The 21,324-nt window shown below is 34.5% G+C and overlaps 1 protein-coding gene across 3 annotated transcripts in view; it reads right to left on the reverse strand.

The window, feature by feature from the left end:
- Positions 1–21,324, reverse strand: part of TRMT11 (tRNA methyltransferase 11) — a 55,493-nt gene that overhangs the window by 21,760 nt on the left and 12,409 nt on the right. For all 3 annotated transcript variants that reach the window (XM_088795465.1, XM_019729477.3, XM_088795466.1), the window contains 9 exons: positions 20,763–20,844; positions 20,583–20,675; positions 20,215–20,349; positions 19,322–19,478; positions 10,603–10,683; positions 8,087–8,251; positions 6,691–6,763; positions 6,434–6,565; positions 1,994–2,114 (listed from right to left, as the gene is read on the reverse strand). In XM_088795465.1, coding sequence (XP_088651591.1) covers positions 1,994–2,114; positions 6,434–6,565; positions 6,691–6,763; positions 8,087–8,251; positions 10,603–10,683; positions 19,322–19,478; positions 20,215–20,349; positions 20,583–20,675; positions 20,763–20,844 — 1,039 coding nt within the window. The remainder of the gene's footprint in view (positions 1–1,993; positions 2,115–6,433; positions 6,566–6,690; positions 6,764–8,086; positions 8,252–10,602; positions 10,684–19,321; positions 19,479–20,214; positions 20,350–20,582; positions 20,676–20,762; positions 20,845–21,324) is intronic.

Genomic DNA, 21,324 nt, shown 5'->3' on the forward strand with positions numbered 1-21,324 from the left:
ATTTGCAGATGACTTATTATACATAGAAAACGTTAAAGACTCCACCAAAAAACTGTTAGGACTAATAAATAAATTTCAGTAAAGTTGCAGGATACAAAATCAATAAAAAATCAGTTGTGTTTCTATACACTAATAGTGAACCATCAGAAAGAGAAATTAAGAAAACAATCCCAATTACAACTGCATCAAAAAGAATAAAATACAGAGAAATGAATTTAACCAAGAATGTGCAAGACCTGTACACAAAATTATAAAACACTGATGAAAGTGAAGAAGATACAAATAATGAAAAGAGATCCATCCCAAGCTCATGGATTAGAAGAATTAATATCGTTAAAATGTCTATACTACAGATTCAGCACAATCCCTATCAAAATTCCAATGGCACTTTCCACAGAAATAGAACACACAATTCTAAAATTTGTATGGAACCAAAAAGACCACAAATGGGCAAAGCAATCTTAACAAAGCTGGAGGCATCAGACTCCCTGGTTTCAAACTATGTTACTACATTACACAGCTAATCAAAACAGTACAGTATTGGCATAAGAACGGGTACATCCGAATACATCAATTGAACAGAATAGAGAGCCCAGACATAAACCCACACAAACATGGTCAATTAATTTACAACAAAGGGGGCAATGATACACAATGGGGAAAGGACAGCATCTTCACAATAAATGGTGTTGGGAAAACTGCATGGCCACATGAAAATAATGAAACTAGACTACTATCTTACACCATACACAAAAATTAACTGAAAATGGATTAAAGACTTAAATGTAAGACCTGCAGCCATAAAACTCCTAGAAGAAAACATAGTCTGTAAGCTTCACGACATAGGTCTTGGCAATGATTTTTTGGATCTGACTCCAAAAACAAAAGCAACAAAAGCAAAATAAACAAAGGGGGCTATATTAAACTAAAAAGTTTCTGCACAGCAAAGGAAATCATCGACAAAATGAAAAGGTCATCTACCGAGAGAAAATTATTTCCAAGTCACGTATATATGATAAGAAGTTAATATCCAAAATACATAAAGAACACATGCAACTCAATAGCAAAAGAAAAAAAATCTGATTATAAAATGGGCAGAGGATATGAATAGATATTTTTCCAAAGAACACATACAGAAAGCCAAAAGACACATGAAAAAGACACTCACATCACTAAATCCTCAGGCAGTAGTAACAGCCTGTCCTTTTCTGCTCACCCTACAGATCCAAAGCAAAGATGGCGCGCGCCCAAATTTCTAGTGAATTTGGGAAGGCTTTGGTTGTCAATCCAGATACATACAGACTCCACAGAGCATTCTGTGTACTTAATTAAGCTCCATTATGAGTCATTATTCATAGTGATTCTAATCTGGACCTGACATAACTGTTTTGTTCTTTCTTCTCAAGCTTAAGTGCATTGTGTATGTGTATACAAATGTGCACAAGAAAGAGAGAGAAAAAGAAAGAGAGAGAGAGAGAGAGAGAGAGAGAGAGAGAGAGAGAGAGAGAAGATGACAAGAGGACGGGAGGACAAGAGGAGAAAAGACAAGTGTTGGACCCTGACAGATGGGGAGAAATTACTTTCTCCCTTATATGAAGTCACATTTTTTCTTCAGTGTAATCTGCACTCAAGTTGCAATCGAGTAGATAGATTATGCTTTTGGAGAAAAATGGTAACTAGTAGATTGCTAATTAGATAACAGTTATTTAAGAGTGTTCTGTTTTAGAACTGAGTTAGCAACAAGTATGTTACATAAAGTCTGAGAAGTTTGGTCAACTTTTATTTCTCTTCTTTTATTCAACATCTATATCCCACTCCTACCCTCTGAACTCCACCAAATGCCATAAACCTCTTAAATTTCTGCCTCTTCCTGAATTCATCAATACATTTTTAAAAATCAAGGATTAACAGTTCCAAAGTCCATTAGAGGAAAACTAGAAAAATCTACTTCTGATCCTTCCAAAATTCATCTGAAAGTACTAGGATAATTTACCTCAAATGTCTTCACCTTTTCCATTGTTATCAAGCGCCTTGATGTGTGACTGGAAAGCTTCTGCTCACAGTTGCTAATGAGTTTCAGGCAAGGGTGCCAGGGGACCATCTCCTCAGTGTATCTAAAGAAAGAACAACGGACTGTCATGAACACACCCACCCAGAATCATCCTTGGGCTTAACCAGGGTGCTATGGGACCGCCACCCACTACATATTGTACCATTTTCTTTCATATATGTTAGCTGTTTACATAAGCCATAAACAGTCTGGATTTTTAAAAAGTATTTTAGTATTACCACATCCCCCCAAAATCGTTTATTTTGTTTTTCACCTATACAATGAGAAGGAGAGAATACCAGTGTGTTTTATTGAAGAATGCCAAGCATTTAAACCACAAAAATACAAGATGACGATTCCACACTAGAGGATTCCACAAGAGCACATAAGACAGACAGGAATACATCCTACAACAACCTCACATTCATGAGGGACTGATTCATCTGGAGATTTTTATGAATTCCTAAAGTGTAACATCCACTACAGCATATACTTTCTCCTACAAAATGAAGTGCCCCTGCAAAATTTTACTGGCCTCTTCAGACCGCTATTATCTTTGTAAATACAGGGCTGAAATTGTTTAAGATTACTCAAATAAACTACCACTAAAATGAATACTACAGATGACATTAGTCCTCTGGTCACCTTCACCATGAACTACAATGAAGCCCGGACGATGAGCAGTGGTACCGGCTGCTGTTCAGCACAAGTACCGTGTGAATGGCGAGGACGACACCTAGAACTGCACAGTCAGGCTGCAGCGGTTCAGAACCTGACATCTAACAGGTTGCCGGCACCTATCGTGGCAGAAAAATCCTATGACAGACATGGGGGAAACAGCTATAGAGCAGAATGCAGAACAGTAGGGACGGGGCTCACTAGGTACGGGTACCATTTAGGACACTGTGATTGCCAGTTTTTTATTTTGCTTTGCAAATCTGTATACTTTTCTAGACAGTCAAACACTATATGGAAACTGTTAAAGCCCTGATCCCAGAATGGGAAAGATGCTGACTGCACTTGGTGTACAAGACTCCATCTCAGCCAGCCTGGTCTAATGCATCAATATTGTTTTCACTGCTCTCTGACTGACTTCTCTAGGTCTCTCTGACCTCCCACAAGCGCTCTGTCATTGCCGCAACCGCACACTCAAAACCTTCACCACCCACTTACCAAGCCACATTCATAATGTACTTCATTTTACTATCAGTGGGAGAATTCTCTTAAAATCATCCTCTGCCATCTGCTCCTTCCTTAGGGCTTTCCAAGGAATGACCATTTCAAATCTCACCTCATCTAATAATTCTCGAATGTTTACTATAGTGTCAGAATGTGTTATAGTTCTGTAACATTTAGTTGAAGTCAAATTTGGAGTCTTCATACAAAGCATTTATGATATGAAGGAATACATTCTACACGATGGTTGAAAGATTAAAGTAAAATGTTCTAAGAGAGAAGATAGAGCCTTGACCTTAAGCTTGCAAAATATCAGGGTTTATAGGTGTCTGAAACTATTTGTCAAACTCAGTAATGCACCCTTTTTTAAAGGAAAAAATAAAATCTTTCTTTTCCTGGTGGAGTTGACAAAGTATTTTTATTAAAATATTACTTAAATATATACAAATAAATTAGATATAAATTCCTTACGCTTATATTCCTTATATAAAATGAAAAACAAATTTATAAACCAAACCTAAAAGTACAAAACCAACACAATTTTAATTAACATTTGTGACATGAATGATGCTAAACTGCTGAAACTAAGTCACCAGCATTTATTTGGCTTAACAGCAGGAAAACACATTTATATGTTTTAGATTATTTGTTTGACTTGATCTTTGAATTTAAGCATGAAGAAACATCATTTGGGTCATCAGTATCATTAACAAACTTGTTTTTAACCACTACTCTATTATAATAATGAGCCAATCAATTTAACAGCATACTCCCAAAATACCATACTAAAAAATAAAAATAGCAGTTAACAAATTCTCTGCTATATATTTACTAATACATTTCATACCAATGGATTGTTTGCAAATTGTTAAATAGAAGCTATAAATCTGTACTATGCCTGGACTACTATGATAGTACAGTACCCTATCTTAATTCTATTTTTATAACTATCCCTTACAATCCAAGGATCTATTTAAAACCTAAATCAGCCAGAAGAGGAAAATCCAGAGATAGGTAAGTGGTTGCCAGGGACAGGAGTGGTAATGATTGCTTATGCATACAGGGTTTCTTTTTGGAGTGATAAAAATGTTGTGGAATTAAATACTGGTGATAGTTGCATAACTCTATGGATATACTAAAAACCATGGAGTTGTACACTTTAAAAGGGTGACTTTCAGGGTATACAAATTATATTTCAATTTTTTTTTTTTTTTTTAGAAAGCCAGGAAAAAAACAAAAAAACCCAACTGTGTATTTAGGCCCCCTAGCTTTTCCATGCATCAATTTTGAAAGTAACTTATTTTCCTGAGAATGATCATGTCTCAGGCTATTTTGAAGTGTTCCTAGAGTTTCACCTCCAATTCAAGAAACAGATTTTGCATTGATAGGAGTACTTACTCAAAACAGTTTAAGGAATCACTTTTACTCTTACCTAGATGAGAGATGAGAAACATGTTCTGTTCACTGCTCTATGCCACCACAAATTGATTTTATTACAATTAGATTTTATCCCCAAATCTACTTTGGGGCATTTTATTAAGCTTCTTCACTTTGTCATAATTTTTATGAGTACTAGCAGTTGAATTTCTATTAAAGGACATCTTTCACAAAGCAACACAGTCTCTAATCACTTCAAGAAACTGATCTGTGTGCAATGACAATTAGAAAACAACTATGTGGATGTGTGGAACCTGGGCAAACGGCTGCACTCAGTAGAAGTTTGTAGAGTACCAATTTCTTCACTGCAGTTTAAATTGCCAAACAGTGAGAAAATCCTTTTTCAATCATCAGTTCTAACAATTCTTCACAAATGACTAAGATTTTAGGTAGTACTTTGTTTCTATATACTATGTCTTACACTTCTCAAAACATCTTGGGTGTAAAGAATAACTTGATTATAACATGTAATTTTTATTTTTAGAACTAAAAGCCTATATTCACTATACATAATTGTACAAAAAGCTTTTAGAACAGTGTTGTCTGTCTTTTCATAATGACAGCTGGAAGCTATGCTGTGTTTTGTTTGTTTTACAATGTATTGAAAATTACAACATCCTGGACTAACTTCAGTCACATACTTGTTTTATTAGCTGATAAGACTACACATTCATGCCCAGATCCCTTAACACTGGGTGATGTTTTGTTGCCAGTGACAATCTCATTTAACCTCTTCATTTTAGAAATAAGGAAAATTAATCCCCAGAAGGGAAATAACTTGTCTAAAGTTAAAAAAAAAAGATAGCTAGCTAATTGATTTCTTCATTTCCAGTGCTATGTTTACTTAATTCAACATCCTGCCAGATCTGAGGTAGCTGGTATGGAAAGTGATAGGTGGGGTTTTATTAATATTTTCAGAGAAAAGCATATTTGTTTATTTCTATGTAAAAGTGGGTCTTGCCTTAGACAAGCTAACTTAAAATTTTTTTTAAAGACTTCTATGAAAGATTGAAGAAATAGCTCAATTTTAAGCTTGATACTATCTTTCCAATCTAAAGATTCAGTCTGGTTCAAGACATCTGTGTTTCAGTGTTGACGTACATAGCTCTCTTTATAATAACTACTGAATAATAAAACCCAAACCAATAATGTTGAACAGAATCAGGGACTTAAATATATATATAGCTTTTATTTTGGTGTTAGTTTTTAAGGAAGATTTATTGCATTTGAGGTGATCATAATAGCCAATATATATTAAAGCTAGCTAGCAGTAGACAGATGAATCACTCAGTTAAGTTGTTAAAAATTACCTGTGTGTGCCTGGAGAAACACCCACTGAACAGCTTTGTCACTGAGCTAAGTGTGGCATACAACAGGGATTGGCAAATTTTTCCTCTAAAGGGCCAGAGTAAATATTTTCGATTTAGTGAGCCATGTATGTTTCTGTCACATATTCTTTTTTTTTTTTTTAACAACTCTTTAAAAATATAAAACCTCCTTATCTCAAGCACCTTACAAAAACAGGCTGAAAACCACATTTGGCCCACAGGCAGTAGTTTACCATCCTCTGACGAAAAATAAAAAGGTCAAAGCAATTCAGTAAATCAGAGAAAGGGAGTCTTTTTTATACACATATGTAGGTAAACAAAGACTATCATAAATATCAAATACAAAGATATTTATCCTGAATATAATTAGATGGGGAAAAAATTATGCTAGCTACACAAACACCATAAGAAATTAAAAATAAAAGTATTTAATATTACATACTCAGGTGTGTACACTGGTAGCCAATAGACTAGTCTTCCACCTAATACGAGGGTCTCAGCTGCAAAGTTTAGTAGGTCAAAAAACATATCACTCAAATGATAACTCAAGGAAACAGGAACGTGGCTTTCTGGACTAGACAAAGAAAACAAAATTTCAAAATCAGTGAAAAACTTTAAGGCTGCTAAATTAAGTTAATTAAAAAGAAGCAACATGCTTCCTCTCAAAGCAGTAACACATCCTATTTAACTTTCACTTACCATTTTTCTATCCCCTTTGGTACTTCCTTCTGTGAACCAGTCCTCCTTGTAGATTCTCTGATACCATATGGAGCTAGACAGAAAAATACAGGTAACAGAGATAGTCAAAAGTCACCTAATCCCCAATGAGGGGCAGATGGACACCATGTGCCTTCAGATGTGACACTCTGAGAAAGATACATGTCACCTACGCAATATTCCAGCAGAGAATGCATAACACGAGGAACGTTTTATTTAAAAGATTGGAAGGGTGGGCAGGCCATTGTGTTCTTCAAAAATGTCAAAGACGGAGAAAGACTGTGAAAGTGTTACAAATTAAAAGATGCCTAAAAGACATGATTACTAAATGCAACCTGACACTAGACTGGATACTACATTAAAAAGGAAAATATGCTCTAAAAGATATTATTGGGTCAATTGACAAAACTGGATGACAAACTATTGTATTCATTTATTGAAATTGATACCTGTCCTTTGGCTATCAAAGAGACTACCCCAATTCTTAAGAATACATGTTGAAGTACAAGACTAAAGGGCCATACAATTTACTCTCAACCGATCAGGGGAAAAAACAATTACATAATTTATATAAATATAATGAGAGCAAATAATAAAGTAGTTAATAAAAAGTCATCCAATTTTCATAAAGTATATTCACACTGACATTACAATGCCTTGACAATTTTTCTTTTGTTATATTTGAAACCACCTAAGTTACCAAAGAACTGAAGTGGGCTGAGATGGAAAGGTTCAGATACACTTGCCACTATTTACAGATTTACTGCCAAATACTTTAGAAAAGGCAGATCTGTTCTTAGATAGGATGCCTAAAAGGCCCAAGAACTCACGAGGCATAAGAAAATAGTTCTCATGCACATTCCTGAATCTCAGTGGGTTCATAAGCCCAATGGTTCACAGAATCCCAAATTTCTTGTAACTCTAGAAAGGAGATGCCAGTGAAAACCGGCACTACAAACACAAAAGCTTACACGTGAAGAAATATGTGTTATCTGAAACTCTCTTGTTTGAAATCTGATACCATAATTGCAAATGACATTTTGGCTCCAGTGGGTATACTAATAACCAATTACAGTCAAATATAAAACAAACATAAAAACAAATATATGCCTCAAAAAATAAGCTGAAGAGAAAAAGGGATGACAAGTTAATATATATAGTTTAAAAAACCAAAACAGTAAATTCTTAATTACTTAGTTAAATTGGTATCCTGCCCTATATTAATAATTTTTTCCTTCTCATTATGAAGAAGTCGGAAGCAGGGGGAATACTAGTATAAGTTGGCATTTCGTGTGTGTGTTGACAAATTCTGTACTTTAAAGGTAAACGACTTTAGGAAACTAATCCTACTCCTACTTTCATCTAAAAATAAACTTACGATCAGTGATGATTGCATCAAAATATGTGCCCTTCCTCCAGGAAGGTTTAGATGCATCTGAAACCAGGACGTCAAGGTAATATTTCTCTAAACCATACTGACGAAGATTTGCCCTAATGTTTTCATCTGGTCCTCTCCATTTCTGGTTTTTCCTACTAGCCTTTCCTGAAAAGAAAGAAAAAGGAAGAAAGGACGTACTAAGTTAAACAAGGCATTCTTATTTCTTGTTACTTAGCTAACAGTAACGCTTAACTCATCTAGACCTACATTTACTCAAAATTTGCTTTCATTTAAAATGTTAATTTTATTTCTACAAATAAATATTTTATTTCAACTTATTACATATATTTTGAACAGTAAAATGTACTGACATTTAACTGATATTGTTCAGTCGCCTTTCAAGTAAAATTGCCTTAAAACACTCATTCAATCCTTACTGAGTTCAAAGCATACACCAATAAGATACAGAGTTGAATAGAACATGGTCCCTTTCCTCCAGCAGCAAACAGTCCCATGTAGAAATAGTGGTGAATCAGATAAAGGAAACAGAAAAAGAAGAGAGCTAACTTGGGAAATGCAAGAGCTGTGACCAGGAAGAGGGGAGGCAAAAATGGAGACATTACAGATGAACAGTTAAAGTAGGAGATAAAGGAAGAAGTTCAAAAGTTCTAGTTTAGGAGACCCAAGTGGATGATGACACCATCAATTAAGATGGGAGAAACTAAGAGGAAAAACAAGCTTAGGAAAAAAGATGAGATTCATTTGAGATGTATCAATCATGCTTGGGAGGGATCTACAGAACATTCAGAAAGAAGATACTCAGCAGATAGTTAGAGGCCACAATATATACACTTGGGAGACAGCAGTATATAAACAAGTTAGATCATAAGGATGAATGACATTATTAACCTACTGGTAGTTACATAAGTGTTTGTACTATAATTATTCTATTTTTATACACTCTTCTGTATTATGATCTACTTCGTAATAAAAACAAACTGAAAAATCAAAAGGCGAAGAATGACATGACATTACACACATGTAGGAGAAGGGGAGAGAGAGATGCCCGGGGGAAAGCAACATGTAAACACGGGTCAAAGAAAACTGCAGGGCCCTGAAGAGACTGAGACGGAACAGTCCAGGAAATAAAAGTACCCGATGAGACTCCTGGTCTAGGAAACCAAGCGAGGCTCTATGAAGGTCAACACGGCCAAACACCATAAATCTATGGCTTTAGTAAGAGTTTCAATAGGCATGAAAGCTGGCAAATAATGGGCATAAGAGATGAGAGATGAAGGAAAGGAGACACCAAGTAAATACTGATTTTTCAAAAAAGTACTTTGGCAAAAGTAAGAGGAAAACAAAAAGGCTCCTATGGGATTGACAGAAAAGGTTTTCTATTTTTAAAAATAGGGGAAACGAGAATATTTGAGTATAGTAAGAGATTAGAAGCATAGGAAACAGAGGGCCTATCTAACAGCATCTTGGATAAGCTCTGAGGAAACTCTTACGTGCATCAGAATTCTATCCAAGTACACTGAAAGGTGGTAACATAAATTTTAAACACAACTTTCATAAATAAGAATTCAAATAAATTATATAGGACAATTTCATTAAAGCAAATATACAGCTTCTACTGAAAACAAACTGGAATAATTCTTCTCAGCAGTTTGTCTTCTATAACATATTGCAGACAAAGAATATCTTTTCTGGTTAGCTTATTTAGGTGAACTTGATAACATATATTCATTTTCCTTTTGATAAATACTCGTATTACTAAATTCCTTATAGTCAAGGTAGGAAAAAAAGGTCATCAAGTACAATATATCAGATTGCTTCAGCAAAATAAAATAAAGTATAATAAATTCTTACCTCTATAATAACTTACACTGAGTAAGAAAAAGGCAAAGAACATTTTAAAGGTTGATTCTAATTACAATAATGGAATACCAACATAAACACAAACAATTTCAAAATTAACAATGACACCTGACATTTTTAACACCATTCAGTTATAATTATTTTTTCAGTTTGACTGAATTCCATCCAATCACACATCATTAGTGAAGCTTCTAACTTTAAACTATTCTCCAAAATTGAATCAAAAGCAAGCATTCTTTAAATACAAACTGTATGTTTTATTAACGTGGACATGTTGATTACAAAATGTAAGTTCCTCTCTCCTGCTTCTCTCCCAGCCCTAAAGTTCACAACCTTACAGTTGGCCTACTTTTAAAAAATCTCTCTTAATTCGGCCACAAATACCTCTGAGGAGGAGGCCTTTTCTTATCCATCATTGTGTTCCCCCAGATCACTTTGCACATACTGGTCACTTCATAAAAAGCAGATACCCAATTAAGTCTTATTGTTGTAAAAATAAGTAAAACTCTATTATACCACAACTCCATTTTAACATTGAAAAAGACGTATAATGCCACATAAAACTATTTAATTATTCTAAAGGCACATTTGGTACAAGAGCAAAGACTGTAACGCTGTCTGGAACCTTTACTCACCCAAGCCATGAACTGTGTTGTAGTCTATGTCTGTCCCATACACATATGCACCAAAATGAGCAGCTGCTACCAGAAGGCCACCTGAAAAACCACACAATTATCATCTGTTAATCAGAAGTCCCAGACTCTTGTTTCTTCCCCTATATAGTTCGACCCAGCTTCTTACAAACTAGCTGCCGGCAGAGTACCCTGGAACATCACTGGTCCTGGCCACATTTAGCAGCTTCAGAACTGAGAAAACAAACCCTAAGCTATGCTCACAACATCATTCACAAAGCAGGTAATTAATGTATGTCTTGGCTTTAAACAGCACCACTTATGAAAAATTATCTTTTTTTGGTCAAAATAATGCATATTAACACATTATTTTCATCTTATTTTGAAAGGTCTACATAAAGCATCTTGCTCCTTTCTTACAAATGAGCATATCAGGCTGTTCACAAAGAGCTGGCAATAAACAAATTCTGAAACTGCGCTCAATTCTCACTGAAGACACAGTTTCAAATAACTACAGAGGGCACAATTAATATGTAAGACATTAGTCCTCACAAAAATTAAAATATTAGGACAAAAGTAGTTAGCCTATAACTAGTGAAGCAAGTATCTCATTTTAAACTGTAAATACGAATTTCTGAATAACTATTATCAAACATACATAGAAATAACTAATACAATGATTCATCTGTTTACTTAGTGCTATGATCAAAGTAAGAATAAAGGTCCCTATACAATTTGAATGTACAAAGTAATTTGGTAGGTGTGACCAGCTCACATAAGAAGAAAAATCCTAATAAAGATTTAAAAGTTAATGAAATCCTCTAAAATAAAAGGCAGTAATATTTTAAATAGTTTAAGAAAAAAATCAAAGTTAAATATTTTAATAACTGTACTTTTCATCGAACTTCACTTTTTTTTTTTAATCATCCAAATTAAAATGGTCTTACTGTTTGGGCAAGTCTTAATAGCTGTATTGAAAGGTCTGTCAAACTGAAACCTGAAACATATTCTTAGACTAGCACAGACTCAAACAAGGGTGAATAACTAGGGCTATTTCTCCTTTCATCCTTTTGAAATGTAATCTCTAAAATAAAGATGGGTAGTGCCTCCAGAGGGTCAAGATCTATCAATTAATGGTGTTCCCTCCATAGCCATTTAAAGCATAGTCTGGTAATAATGTACTTACAAATAGTTTTCTCATGAAAAATATTATAATTGACTACTTCCATGAAGAAGAGAAATGGAGGACCAAAAGTGCAGCAGAAACCAAAACCTAGATTCGTTCATACCAACTATAAAAACCATTTTTGTGTGACAGGTAAGACCTCGTAATTCTTACTGTACAAATGGAACAGTCCCTATTTGTGAAAGGTACTATATGTGATGACTTGGAATACTCACAAAATCACTTCACCGAAATTACGAGGAATTACTACAATTCTGCCAATTAAGGCAGATACTCACCTAGAAGAACTAGTTGTCAAGGGGAACAGAAAAACTTTCCTGTGCTTCCTTAAACAGAACCTTATCCATTTGGTTAGAGTGAGTTTTGAGAAGACCCAATATAGAGTACACTGCTGAAAGGAGATGAATAATCTGTTAGACCGCATCTGTTAGTTAACTTTGCGCCCTTTAAGCTTTTCAAGTTTTAAATAAAATCATTGTAAATCAGCTTCTCTAAACTGGTCACTGGGAAAATACTGCCAATCATCTAGTTGTTTTTTTACATTAAATTGAAGCATTTTTCATTGAGTTATACCTCAGTTGGAGCTTCCCTGAAGTTTTCTGCTGGAAGAAGGGGTGATAAAAAAAAGGAGGGGTGAAGTGTTGAGGCGGCAGGTAATGTGACTCACCCAGTATCTTACTAAATGCTATCAGTGTCAAAATACCACAAACTCAGTGTTTTAATTTCTCATTACTTAAATAGCAACCACGTTAAGGTTAGGGTAATATCTTATAAACAAAAGGACACTAAGTAGAATTTATTTATGATAGAGAAGTTAATTTATGATTTTCATCTTTAGAGATTTAAGTGGAAAGCTTCACAGTTGTGGAAATGAGAGACTGTGCCTTGGTTTTGCTGAAAGAAAAAGAGAAAAGGAGGAAAACTGGAGATACTATTACGTCTATTTTATCCTTAAAAAAAAAAAAAAAAAGAGCTGAAATTAATTAAACTAGTAGCCTAAGCCAAAGGATATTGCTAGAAGGTAGAAATTTTACTAGATGAACTATGAAACTCAGGAAAAGAGGACTACAAAGTGTTGCGGACAAAATGGGAAGCAGAGACTGTTACGCAGACCTACAGAGATCAATAATCTCTCTCCTAACTTTCTCTTTTCCCCCCACAGGCTCCTCCTAGAAAAAGGCCAGTCAGTTTCCCAGCACCTGGCTCTGGTGTCTATCATTTTGCAACGATAAAATTTCAACAGGGCCTCCACTCCTTTCATTACACTTCTGGGCCATATGAAGGCAGAAGAGGCCAAGGAGAACACAGTAGTCTCCTGGGTCTATTCTCAATTACTATAGGACCTGACTCACTTGAGACAGGGGAAGGGGAAAAAGAATCGGCTATGGCTGCATAGCTCCATCATAAAATCACGCCCCAGCTACCTACCTACATCAACACACACTAGTACTAATTATTTCAAATATAAACAAAGAATTAGATGTTTACCATTTTAACTCTCAATTTCCTTGCCTGCTGTCATAATTTGCCAATGGTTGCAAATTATGAGTATCTTGGAAATTAGCCAAAGAATGGACTAGAAAGTGAGTGCATAGCCCAATTATTCATCATCACCACTCAATATTAGCTATATCTAACATCTTTCACTAAAAAGGCATTTAAGTTCTCAACAAAATAATTCAAAATAATAACCAGTACAGTTGACTGAATGTCTACCATGCATCAAGCAACTTCCTAAGAATTTCATATATATATATATATATATATATATATATATATATATATATATATATAAAACCTCACTTAATCCTCACAATATATTAGTTATTACCATGTTACAAATGATGGAAGTGAGGTCCAGACAGGTTAAGAATCTTGCCCAAAGTCACATAGTAACTGATAGAATAAGGATTTAAAATGAACTCTATTTGCTGTTATGGTAATCTATACCATGCTAATCCTTTGGGGTCAGCAGCAACTAATGTAAATATACATTAGCTTACCAATTAGGGAAGCAAAAGTAAAATGTATTATTAAACAAAATAAATTAAGCTGAACATTCAGTAAGAGTTATATACCATTCACAAGTCCTGTGACAGATCATGTGCAGGCCTGTGGCATTCTAGATTCTCAGCACATTCATGCCGATTATTCCTTCAGCCATGCACGTGTTAGAACAATAGTACTTCCTAATTAATGAGAGCTCACCCAATATGTATCTTCCTCCTCAGGAAAATAGAGATAAACAACTTAAAAAAAAAAAAAAAAAAAAAACTTTACTAAAATGACAACCGACATATTTGGTAAGATGAAAAGAAAAGTGTGTTTCAGCAGCTCGTAATGTCATTCTAGACAATGTAGCCGAGTATCAAAAAGAAAAAGGAAAGGTACTTAAGGCAGGGAAACATTCTCTCTCTCCTTTCAATCTCCCAGACGTTTTCTACCCTACTCTGTAACCCTGACAAAATCACAGGTCATAAATAGACTGTGGTAAAGCATTTGGGAAACCAATATACGTCAATTTTGTACCTTTAAAATGGAAAAGGAATTGGGTGCACTTGAATTTAAAATAAATACTAAAAAAGGAAACAGAAGAAACATGTCATCAAATGCTTTGTGAAAAACTATGGCCATGGAGGAGGGCACTGAGCTACTTATTTCTCCAACCCTTCAGAAGGTACTACCCATCAGTGAGACAAAAGGCCCAAGAAAGAGGACAAGGACACACCATGCTTAAAAACTATTCACAATTGTGTCTATTCACAATTATTGGCTATTACCATTTTCGAAACAAAAACTAGCTAATGGCCTAAAGCTACACAGACTACAAACATACATTATGAAATTTATTTTAGCAGCATCTTTGTAAATATTTTCCTCTTGTAATTTTCTATTAACTGTCCTACACATTACAATTAATGTTCCTACATAAACAGTCAAATGACCAAGATATGCTACCCACTCTCAGGAGCTGCCCTAAAGCAATTTAGGAGCAGGTCTCTTCACTCCTTACCACACTAATAGTAGTAAAGACCTTGACTGCTGTGGAAGTTAGCATTTCATAATATACCCAGCCTAATATGCATGAAGAAAATTTTACCTCTACTAGGAACTCTGTTTTTAAACTTTATGGTCTGGTCTACATCTATGTGTGCATATTAAGCATTACACACAAATCTGTATCTTAAGAATTCCTCTCACTTCACAGAAAAAGTTTTTAAAGGTCCAAGAACAAGATTAAGGATTAATAAGTGATTTAGCATTGGAAAAAGATTAAATAGATCCATTCCTCACAGCGTACAAGAAAATAGAGCACAAATGGACCAGAGATCTAAAAGGAAAAAGTTAAGACTACAAAAGTATTACAAAAATAACCATAGCTTAACTCCTGTATAACTTGAATGTAGGAAAAACTTTTGCATGGCAAAAAGCAGCTACATGCTAAATCAAAAGATAAATGGCAAACTGGGAGAAAATATTTTATATTATATATATAATATAAAATTGTGTGTACATATATACATACATAATTGTATATGCATGTGTATATATCAAATTATATATATAGATATACACACACACACACAGACACACACGTGTATGTGTGTCTGTGTGTGTGTGTATAAACCAAGGAGGGGGAAGGTGGCTAATGTCCCTAACATACAAAATACTTTTAAAAATAAGGAGACCAAAAAGTCTACAGAAAAATGGGCAAAAGACATAAAAGATAATTTTTAAAAAGTTATAAAAATGGCCCTTAAAATATAAAAACTTATTGGCCTTCACTCATAATAAGAGAAATACAAATTAACACTATATTGAGATAACATTTTCACCCAATGGATTAGCAAAATTTTAAAAGATTCGTAATATACTCTGCTGGTGAAGCTATGGGGGGACAAGGAATCTCATATATCGCTGGCAAGAATATACAATGGTGTGATGGAGAACAATTTGACATTTAACAAAACTATACGTGTGTGCACTCTTCAATCCAGCAATCTTACTTCTAGTTTACCCTAGAGCTGTATCTCCAACATTATGAAAGTATAAATGAATGAGATTATTCTTTGCAAACATTATTTATAATGGCAAAATACTGGAACCTACCCACATCCAAATATAGGAGATTGTTTGAATAAATTATAGTATATACACGCATGGAGTACATTTATAAAAAAAGAATACAAGACACAGAGAACAAACTGATGGTTGCCAGAGGGGAGTGGGGTGGGGGCGTGGGTGAAAAAGGTGGGAAAAAAGAATGAAGAAAATTCTATGAAAGAGCAGGAAGTGATTTCCAGAAAATACAGTTAAGTAAAAAACAGCAAAGTTAAAAACAACATACATAGTATGCTGCTATCTTTTGTGTAAGAAAGAAGTGGGAACAAAATGTATATATATCTACTTATCATTACAAAAAAAGAAACACAGAAGGAATCAACTAGAAAACAAAAAAGTTGGTTACCTACAAGGGATTGGTGAAGTAGAATGGAAGAGAGTGACATTTCTTAGAGTATACTTTCTTGTGTAATTCTGACTTTTGGAAACAAATTAATCTTCTATATATTTAAAAAGAAAAGAAAACCAACAAAGGTGGGAGGGGTACAAATTTTAAACTGAGGGAAAACTAGAAAAACTGATGTCAACTGAATTTTAATGAAGGGGAAAAGAAGAAAGCACCGTATTTGACTTTATTGACACTTAGGTGGAGTACCAAGAACTGAATACGTGTCCTGAAAACTTACCTTTTTAGTAAGATTGTTTTTAGTGGTACAGGCAAAGCAATTTTGAAACTATTTCAGATGCATTACAGGAATGAACAAAAGAGTAAATGTGTTGATGTTGATAGGAACCAGGATTCTTATGTGGAAGAAGTACATATGCAATGGGGAATAGGCAAGAAAGAAATCTGTGAGGACAAGAATTTGAAGTATATGTGAAAATTCACAATTTCTAAAATGTGTCTGCACATACATATATATATATATGCACATATATATGCATATATATACACACAGATAATATGTATGTAGGAATGTGCATGGTTACATATGCATTTACATGCATAGTGTGTATATACACCCATCTATTTCCTAGCTTCTCTGATGAAAAAGTCTAGAAACAAAGATCCCTAGCACCCAGATCTTGGTTTCGAATACCATTCCCCACTAAAAGAAACAAGGGTTCCTTGGAGAAGTGACTGATTCCAGGGTGTGGGCAGGTAGAAGATGAGCCAGAAAGTAAGGAAGTGCTCAAAAAACATGTCACAAAGACAAATCCAGTGCAAAAGGGCTCTTAGTAGGCAAATCTGAGACAATTTGAGCAACAATTTTATAAAGGAATAAATTATAGACCACAAGGGAGAAAAAAGGTAATACACTAGTTCATATTAGTAAGAGATAAATAAACACATAGGAGAGAAGAAAGGGCTCGTGTTTACAATAGAGTCAGTGTCACCGGGTAAATAAGGAAGTGATAGAGTTGGAAAATCCTGCCTTTGTAACCATCGAAGTCAAGGCTGGTTCAGACAAGAATCATCAGTGGATGTTAAATCTGACAACTTGACAGAGGTGAGGGGGAATTCAGAAGCAGAACAGGTTTACATAGTCTTAATGTGTCCCTACAGATTTCCTATTAACTGCAAGAGGGAAAATATAGTAATCATACAGTGGAACAATCAAACACCATCTTAACCAGCTGATCGAAACTAACATTACCAATGAGGGGCAGACAGCCATCATGTGGATGCCTGAGAAGGACGCAAAATCACTGATATAGTTAGTAGTCTATCCAGGAATGTAAAACCTGAATTGAAATTGAGGAACCATCAAATGACTCAAAAGGAGGATCATTCTGGATAAAAAATAAAGGGAGGACGGATGGTATTCTTCAGAGTGCAAATTTCATAAAAGAAAAAGAAACGCTATACAAAAAGGGAATATAAAAATTAAAGTATTGTATTAATAGTACATTTACCAACATTGAAAACTATATTGTGGTTATGTAAGAGATCATCCTTATTCTTAAGAAATGTATACTGAAGTATTTGAGGGGTGTGAGGATACAACTTACTTTCAAATGGTACAGAAAAAAAGAAGTTATGTATATTAACATAACAACAAATGATAAAGCAAATGAGGCCAAATATTAACAACAGTTTATTCTGGGTCAAGGATATGTAGGTGTTCTTTGTTCTATTTTTATTCTTCTAACTTTTCTATAAGTTTGGTATTATTTCCAGTAAAAGTTCAAAAAGTTGGGGGAAGCACTTAGGATAATGAGGATAGGAAAGAAAGGAACAGGTAATATGTTGGGGATGGGATATATGCAGACAATGGTGGAATGGGAGAAGAGACTCACTAGAGGATTAATTCAACAACAAATATAGCAAATCATTACATCAGTTAGATACCTCTTGACTTGGATATGCCTCCTTCCTAATCACCTGTGGTCATATTTCTCAAGTTATTTACAGTGTAATTAATAGCTGGCTGACAGATGCTAATGCAGAGAGAGGCAGCTCTGACACTAGTTAAGAGCATGAGCTCTTGATTTAGACTGCTTGAGTTTGAAATTCATGAAATTTATACATGGTATAACCCTAGCCAAGTCATTTAAACTCTCAGCGCAATAATCTCCTCAGGAAAATATAAAAAAATATCTTCACGTTAGTTGTTGTAAGAATTAAATTAGATAATAACATTAGAGTGTAGAGTCTAGTACCTAATGTTTTACTCTTCAACAAATGTTAGCTAATTGCATCATTACTGCTTACAAAGTTTCTGATGGGGCAAGATGGCTACAGGGAGAAACTCCAATCATAAGCATTTGTTCCCACACAACCTGAATCATAATGAGGTTAGCCAGACAAACCTGAATATGAGTACTCCCTACGAATAAGATTGAGCAAAAATGGGTTGAGGCAAGAACATATCTTCAGAGTCAGATGAAGTAAACTTAGAATTGTAGAACTCCCACACAAAATTAATTACGATGACATCCAATCAAGTGTGTACAGAACCTAGGCTGTGGCCTCAGCAGCCAAACTCTAGCCTATTGATACTTAGTCACTTTTGTTATTTTCACACATACTTATAAACCTCTACAAACCAAATTAAAAATACGGTACACTAACTATTTTTCTCTATCTAAGTATATGGTTATCAATTCTAAAAGATGAACACATATTTTTGTCACTAAGTCTTTCTTCCCCCTAAGAGTTTCCCTATTTAAATCAACTATGTAACTTGACAATATTTCCACAATGTATGGTATTGCAACGTACGGTGTGCGCCACACTGTGGTTTGTTTACTTGCGGGGAAAAAACCACAAATACCTATCAGCATCATCTCTGAAGTGCCAAAAGTGTAAAATACTGGCTATTACACAAACACGTCATTGTCTCTTAGCCATTAACTAATAGTTTAAAAATTATTCTGTTCATTTAATCTTTTAACAAAAATATTATTATGACCTTGACTTAAATAAACAAGCAACATCTCTACACTAGCTTAACAGTTAAATAAAAATACCTGTTCCAACAAATGGATCAAAGACAATATCATTTTCTTTCACTTTTCCATGGTTGGCCATGATGAATGACAAACCAGCATCCATGCTTGTATTTCCAATGAAGTGCCTCTTTTTGACACTGTATGACTCAATAAGCTCTCTCTGTCCATCTGCAATCTAGATCAGAGATATTTTTCAAGTTATTGTAACTTTATAGAACAGATTTAAGATAATCATTTCCAATGAAACCACAGTATTTTGATGATGAGAACTTCTTTCCACTTACTAGTGCTCTAAAATTTGTTCTTTAGAAACGTGATTGAGGAAGTTATGAACAAATACCTTTTATTTCTTAGTGTGCTGTCATTTAACTTTTCAAACCAAATCTGAACTGAATTTGAATGCAATTCCTCCAGGTGTTGGTGGTAAGGGTAAGCTTCCCTCACCTTTTCTCTCCTAAACAACAATTTTGTGACACAAGCCACAGCTTCCACTCACCCACTTACAGCCGCAGGAAGTGGGCAGGACTGCGCCGCAGTGATTTCATTTCTCTTCAGAATGGAGACCTAGGCTTGAGAGCTCCACAGATGAGATCCCTCAGCTATCACAGAGCTCTGCCTTTTCTCTGCTTTATTAAAAATGCAGTTCAGACTTCCTGACAAGTCTCTTGTTAATGTTTCCATGTACACCGCCTCCTACCTAGGCCCTCTATCTAGTAAACCTCTTGCACTTCATAGGAATCTTTATAGAAAACACTAACAAAACACATAACCCCATATTTTTCACTGACTTTAATTCGTACAGTTCTGATTATTTAGCTCCTTCAAAGTTCTACACAGAGTCAAATACAAAGGCCTAATATTTAACTTTTAAAGAAAACAAAATAAAATAGGTAAAAAGAACACTTGCTTACCCATCTACCAAAATAAATATTATGTGGATTCTCAGGGATACAGTTCGGGTCCAAACCATAATCCTCCAAAATAGAGAATATATGCTGTGGCTTCTTTAAATTTACTTTTCCTTCAAATGGCAGAAACTCAAGGGCCTAAAAAATAAAAGTGATTCTAATGTCCTATAAAAATTTAAAAGGAAAAATAGTGCTTAACTAATAATATGCACTTTTAAGTTTGGTATCCGCATTATATAAGACAAAACATGAAAAGTACTTAGCAACAATGGGCTACAAAATAAGCATTTAACAGACACTGGGCATTATTCTATATCAACAGAGACTACGTTAATTGCACAGGTTTTTTGGTTTTTGCTAAATTCACTTACATCTATTCGTTTGACTTTTTCTTCTTGTGTCAATGTTTTATTAAATGTGTGAATCTTTATTTTATACGTAGAATCTGAATGTAGAAATGGAACCTAAAAGAAAAGCAGATAAATTCTTGAAGCTTAATAATTCTACTATATCTACAGACATGCTACATAAAACCACATTTCACTACGTACCATCTTCTCCACAGGGTAGTTTTTAAGAGAACTATACAGCTCCTCTGGAGATTTTCCATGACCCCATAGTTCAAATATGGACCTAGGAAATAAATGATTAGCACTAACCTCAGTTAAATTTGTTCACACAGTAATACGCAACAATTATTTCACTAATTCTTCATGTGCACGCCACTAAAACAATTATTGCCTATGTTTTCTAAGCTATAAATGAGAAACATGTATCCCGGAAACAAATACATCATAAGTCCGAATCACACATAAGGATTGAACTTTACACAGAAGGGGAAATTTAACATAAGTCAAATTTTTCCGTTTTCATCATTATATTTTTATACTACAACACAAATGATGCAGTAAAATCACTTAAGTTATTTTACTGAAACAGGTAAAAAGCTACAGGAAATCCAAATTTTCCCAATGTTTTTCCATAAAATCAAAAGAAAAATGACCAGATAAAAATGTTACTATTAATATCTAGGTATTATTTAGTAACATTTAGTAACAAACAATTACTTTTATAACTATTACCAAAAAAATCTTACTATAAAAAATATTCTCA

Source organism: Rhinolophus sinicus, chromosome 2, assembly GCF_057876585.1.
Source record: "Rhinolophus sinicus isolate RSI-liver-muscle chromosome 2, RSI-T2T, whole genome shotgun sequence".
NCBI lineage: Eukaryota > Metazoa > Chordata > Mammalia > Chiroptera > Rhinolophidae > Rhinolophus > Rhinolophus sinicus.